At 46.5% G+C, this 6,283-nt stretch overlaps 1 protein-coding gene across 1 annotated transcript in view; it reads right to left on the bottom strand.

Annotated features, from left to right (window-relative positions):
- Positions 1 to 6,277, bottom strand: part of CWF19L1 (CWF19-like 1, cell cycle control (S. pombe)) — a gene marked incomplete at its 3' end in the record, with an annotated part of 12,547 nt that extends 6,270 nt beyond the window's left edge. Inside the window, exons 1-5 of the mRNA XM_010185406.1 lie at positions 6,231 to 6,277; positions 5,649 to 5,727; positions 3,453 to 3,554; positions 2,374 to 2,588; positions 158 to 276 (exon numbers count right to left, since the gene is read on the bottom strand). Coding sequence (XP_010183708.1) covers positions 158 to 276; positions 2,374 to 2,588; positions 3,453 to 3,554; positions 5,649 to 5,727 — 515 coding nt within the window. The remainder of the gene's footprint in view (positions 1 to 157; positions 277 to 2,373; positions 2,589 to 3,452; positions 3,555 to 5,648; positions 5,728 to 6,230) is intronic.
- Positions 6,278 to 6,283: the final 6 nt, after the last annotated feature.

Below are 6,283 nucleotides of genomic sequence, written 5' to 3'. Positions count from 1 at the left end.
GCATGAATTATGGCAATAAGGTGCATCTTAGAAACAGTCTTAACCCTCTGTTGTGGCTGGATAACTTTAAAAAAATATCTTAAAGTTGTACCCCTGTGTTCTTTAAAAACTGAACTCTTATTAGGAAATAAATGAGATTTCACATGCTGTTACAAACCTGTAAGGAAGTCTTTCATAATAGGCCTTCTGCAGGGCAGCAAAGTGGTACCTTGGTTTGAGACTTGCAGCTAGATCAGATACTAACTTGGAGCCACTTTTCTTGGTATCTATTTCTCCCTACAAAATACAAACCAAGTTTTATTTTAAAAAAAACCCTAACCTGTCAGATCACAGTGAAAATAAACAGTTTTATACAGAACTGCATGCTGGAGGTGTAGAGACTGACGTTAGTGGTCACCATTCCCTGGAAGTGGGGAAAAAAAAGTCTAAAGAACTTTATCTCTTATTGCCAAGCCGAGCCTACTCATTTATTCCACTCTGCGTACTCAGGGTTTGCATCCACTTGTTTCATCAACCCAAGTTGGTCATATTTTCCTTCTCTTGGTCCTGTGAAGCTAGGGCAGCACAGAGTGAGTTGGGCAAACAAAAGAAAACGTCAAAATCATTAAGGCAACTTTTGACCACATGTCCAGAGTGCCAAAGCTTTAGTGTGTGAGTCGAGCAAATAGGAAAGCTCTAAGGTTTCCTTAGGAAGTTTGATTTTATCCCACTCCCATCCTTGAGAAGTCCGAGCAAAATGAAACACAAGACTCCAAATCATTTCCTTGGGTGAAGGCTCTTGTGCTGTCTTTTCCCCTTTAGCCTTAGGCTGAGAAGTGAAGTAAGGAAGGAAAAGGGCAGGGGAAGAGAGAAGTTCAGAAATAGCCTATGCCTGTTACCTGTAACTTGTTAACTTGGTAAAAGCACTGAGAATGAGACTGATCTGGCAGGCATCTGTCACAGCCCTTCGTTGTGGCAGCAGGACAGGCACTAACCCACCCTCAAGAAAGGAGTTTTCCTCTCTGTGCTCCCTCATACTGCCCTCACAACAGGGAGCCCAGCAGTGCCTGCGCTCTCAGCAGCTGCTTCCAGCCTCACTGCAAACACCTGGAGCTACAAAGCACCTCAGGAAAAGGAAACCCACAGACTTCTTTGGGAAGTCAGTTCTCATCCACCTTCCTAACACCACTTTTGCTGAACAGTAACAAAGAGAGACCCCCAACTGTTCATTCCTCAAACCTCCCACTTTGAGTGATGGTATTTCAGGATCTCAGTGCACATTGGAATCTCCAGGACTTATTACTGAAATCCTCAGGTGATAAAGTACACGCTCCAACAAGATGTGTATTTGAATACAACCACTATTGATAAGCTGCTGTTTATCCAAGTGAGTACATCCTCAGAAAACTCCTGCTGAGGAAAGCCAAGTGGGGAGTGATAAACTGCTGCAGAGAATCCCATGGGAATTTTGAGACCTGAGCTTGCTTTCAAGCCAGAACATCCCTACAACTTGTTTCTCTCCATCTCCTTAGGCTGGTTGTGTTGGAATTTTGGGGGAAGTGGATGAGGGAGGGTTCTTGATGTGATTAGACTGAGGATCATATCTCTTTTTGGATGTTCACAGAATCGCTCAGTTGGAAAAGCCCTCTGAGATCATCACGTCCAACCGTTCCTGTCTACCCCCTAAACCATATCCCTAAGTACCTCGTCTACCCGCTCTTTAAACACATCCAGGGATGGTGACTCCACCACCTCCCTGGGCAGCCTGTGCCAGCTTCTGACGACCCTCTCAGTAAAGAACTTCCTCCTTAGCTCTAACCTGAACCTCCCTTGGCACAGCTTGGTGCCGTTTCCCCTTGTTCTATCCCCCATCACCTGGAAGATACCAAGAGGAAGCAGAAAGTGTACTTTTGCCATGGTATGCAGCCTTGCTCTCCAGAAAGGTTTCAGATCACCTCAACTTACAACTGGGAAGTCACTTCTGCTGAGGAACATTAATAATAGAAAACTGGACACAGATGAAACAACATCCTCAAAACCCAGACAAAGGAAGAACCAAACCATTTAGTGCAGCTGACTGACACTTAAGGAAATAAACACCAAAGCACTAAAAAAGTTTTGAAGGGGGGAGAAAGGTCAACTTAATGTCAAGTGGTACTGCAGATGCTTAAAACACAGCATCCCACATCAGAGATTAGCAGCATCACTCCACAGCAACTGCAACCAACCGAACTCAGAGCAACATCAGTGACCAGGTGGAAGGTATTGACTCTGGTTTTTCAGGCAGGGACAGATAAAACACCCTGAAGTTTCAAAAGTGCCACAGCAAGCAGCAAGGCAATTCTTTGTTAAATCCATCTGGAAACTCATTTCACCAGAAAACTGAACACTTACCGCACTGTTGGCAAAAGTCCCCACATCTCTGGGCCAGGGGGATGTCAGCAATATATCCACACCTTTGAAGTTTGGGGTTGATAACAAAGATGTTTTTAATTCTGTCACATCCTTTGCACTAAAACTGTAGGCAGGAGTTGGCTCATCCTGGGACTCGGTACCACTCAGGTATGCGATCTGCAGTCCAGAGGTACCACTGTAAAGACCTCGACGTCCTGCGTGAATACACAGGCATGCATTTGATTAATGCACAGGCACCAGATGATCCTTATGGTCCCTTCCAACCCAAACCATCCCAGGATTCTGTGATCTGAGATGAAGACATTGCAAGCAGTCTCTTAGTTGCATCACAGAGGACCAAATTCAGCAGTCCTGCCTTATTTCTACTGAAACTGTCTTTACAGACAGCTCATGTTCTGTGCCTGCAAAGTAGAGACACGTTTTAGTGCAGTGGCTCAAGCCCTGCCTACAGGGAAGCAGCTGTTCAGACAGCCCCCAGTCTTCTCTCTTCACTGCTATCCTGCTTCCCAAAAATCAATCCATATCACAAGCTCAGTATGAAGGCTGAGTAAAAAAAATAAAATCCAGTTGCAAATGGCCTTTAATTGTTATGGTTTTTGTCAGGTGGCATTCTAGAAAGAAGCTGGTTTTCCCTTTTAGCTTTGCTGCAGCTTCATTACCTTTAAAAATGACACTCCTTACCTCTGCTACTCCAGTACAGCCTCAGAGCATAGCAAAATCATACTTCGAATAGGAAAGCTTCCCCATATAAAGACAGCCATGCTATGGGAATAAGATATGCTCAAAGAACAGGCTCTTTCAACCACTATTCCTTTTGGTTAGCAAGTTCAATGCTAGAAAACAACAAAAAAGCAGGGTTCTCTCACACACTGTACATAGCAGATTGTTATCAGCCTTTCAATGTAGAGTTCAACTCCAGTCTGAACCCCAGAAAAAGAGATGCTACCTGAAAACTTCCAGCAAAAGGAAGGGCTTTGAGGTGGGAAGACAGGAAAACATTCACGAAAGAGCCATTGGGCAAATGCACATCCCTTATCGCAAACCACCTGCAGCCTTACCTAAATAAGTGATGTTCTCAGCTAATTCGCAGCCGCTGATGTCTGGAAAGTAGCTCACAGTCTCCTGGTCATTAGCACCAAGCACGTAGGTTGGAATTGGAGCTGAGGAAGAAAACCACATGCAGTTAATCTGCTTGAATTCGAGTCCATTAGCACAAGTTCAGCCCATGCTTACTAGGAATGGCAGCAGGTCCCATCCATCCCTACAGACCCCACCACCGCTCCTTTGCAGAGTGCTTAGGGGCAATAAGAACATGAAATCTTCCTGCAAAGTAAGTCCCCAAGCCTGCCATGCCCAAAGATGCAAGCAGCACCAGCAGAGAATAACCTCTGCTTTAACTACAACTCGCTCCACTGCCCACATAAGATGAGCTCTGAAAGGATCCCTAGCCCTAAAAACATGGGTCTTGCCTAGGGCAATGCTAAATAAATACCAGAGCACAGGGACACCTGGTGATTCGGCTTAAGCTGATCTAAATTCGTATGGCTATCAGAAAAAGCGCAAACCATCGATGCTTCAGGGGAAAAGCTCACATTCGTCAGCTCTTTGATTCACCTGGTAAAGAACTTGCTGTATGACTTCACCTAGAATTGGTGGATATCATAAAATAATTTAAAAAAAAAAAGCAATGGGAAGTACCAGTTTAACTTTCTCTATGGCTAAGTGAGCAATACAAACCGATTTCTCCAAACAGCAGAAGTCCATTTTTTTCAAGCTATTAAAAAAGCAACAACCAATGCCAGAGACACCTCCTGTAGATTTCCTGGCAGATCCAGTACACTGGAAAGCTGGTCAGCAGGTCCTAAGTTTTTCACCAAATAAAAACCACCAATGGTGTCCTATTTAAGAAGGCAGGGCAGCAGCAATACAGCAGCTCTGCTACAGCTGCTGGTAGACTGCTGCTTGAAGTTCCAGCTCCCACAGCCAGAAGATACAGGAGATGGCTTTCTATTGCAGAGCAGAGTTTGAAAACCTTACGAGTGGCTTAAAACCAAAATGAAGCAACACAGATCTTGTTTGCATCTGTGTGCGTATAGGTGAGGTTCTAAGCTACAGATTTTTTCAACAGCTCAAAGGGTAAAGACAGTTTAAGTGAGGATGAGCAAAAACACGTCGGTCCAGGGAAGACTTTGCTGTTAACACCCACTCTTCTCCCTGCATGCACAGGAGAGCTTCCTCAGGGAGCGAAGTTTAAATCAGTAACAACTCTCCTGATATTCTCCTAGCAGCAGGAGCACAAGGCAGCACGCCTCATTGTGAGAAGTCCTCAGCCACAAGCAGCAGACAGAACAATCTTTGCCCAGATGGCTCACACAGATACACAAGCAGGGGATAACTGGGGAGTGGATATAGGGGGGCAAGAGCCAGCATAGCACTGAAGAGGAAAGAGGAACACTACAAATGCTCATGAGGTAGCATATCCCTTGTAAGAGGGTGCAGAAAGAGGCAGAGAAGACATAGAATCATTTGGTTGGAAAAGACCTTTAAGATCATTGAGTCCAACCATGATCTGTCCACTACTAAACCATGTCTCTAAGCACCTCATCTACTCATCTTTTAAATACCTCCAGGGATGGTGACTCCACCACTTCCTCGAGCAACCCGTTCCAATGCCTGATAACCCTTTCAGTAAAGCAATTTTCCTTAATATCCAATCTAAACCTCCCCTGGCGCAACTTGAGGCCATTTCCTCTCATCCTATCGCTTGTTACTTGGGAGAAGAGACCAACACCCACCTCACTACAACCTCCTTTCAGGTAGTTGTAGAGGGCAACAAGGTCTCTGCTCAGTCTCTTTTCCAAACTGAAGAACCCCAGCTCCCTCAGCTGCTCCTCATAATTCTTGTGCTCCAGACCCCTCACCAGCTTTGTTGCTCTTCTCTGGACATGCTCCAGTGCCTTAATGTCCTTCTTGCAGTGAGGGGCTCAAAACCAAATGCAGTATTTGAGGTGTGATGTAGGACAGCTAGGAAAATGTTTTCAGTACAAGGGCTGCAGTGACTGAGGAGGTCAAAATTAGTTTTGTTTTAAAACAAGTCCACCAAGTTCCTCCAGTGAGGTTTTCCTACTTAACTGCTTGACCATTACACCACTTAACTATGACTCCTGAATTCAAAAGCACACCGCAATGAGACAGCAAAGTGGGTCACAAAAAAGCGCAATCCCCAGCACCCAGAGCGCCAACGCTTTCCTTACCTTTCTTGGCCCCCGTGCGATACCCGGCCCATTCTGCCTCTGAAGCGGAACCAAAAAAATTCCCAACGCACAAAAGCATCTAAAAACATCAGAGAAAGCGAGAGTTGCCACTGGACCAAAGACACAACACACGCAGCTTTTCCGCCGACACGCTGTATTGTCACAACACCGTGACACGCATCGCTGCAACAGCATTTTGTCTGTTACAGAGGTTTACCTGCGTCTAGAGTTAAACACATTAACGAGTTTAAACGCGACAACGAGAGAGCCACTCTCCCACACTCTCTGCCCACGGGTCACAGCTCCCCCCAACGCTCTGGTGCTGGACAAGGAGGGCTGAGGGGCTGCAAAACCCACGGCCTCTTGTGACCACCAGCAGAGACAGGAGGGTCCGGACGCCAACGCCTGCCTCAGCACAGCCACTCCACGCCAAACCCACCCAGGGGTTTCTCCCACATCACCCCGAGCAGGCTCCTCACCTCGGCCACCCCCACGGCCCTGCTCACCCCCAGGGCAGCCCCACGCACCCTGGGAGCGGAGCAGGGCACCCCGCGTCCCGGTGTTTCCCCCCTGGAGCCTTACATCGAAGTGGCCGCTCTTGGCCTGGATGGCCCGGACCCGTCCGAAAAGAGCCT

The sequence above is a fragment of the Mesitornis unicolor genome, unplaced genomic scaffold (genome assembly GCF_000695765.1).
Source record: "Mesitornis unicolor isolate BGI_N332 unplaced genomic scaffold, ASM69576v1 scaffold12940, whole genome shotgun sequence".
Taxonomy (NCBI): domain Eukaryota; kingdom Metazoa; phylum Chordata; class Aves; order Mesitornithiformes; family Mesitornithidae; genus Mesitornis; species Mesitornis unicolor.
The sequence above is the reverse complement of the archived record's forward strand: the minus strand, read 5'-3'. Positions and strand labels throughout refer to the sequence as shown.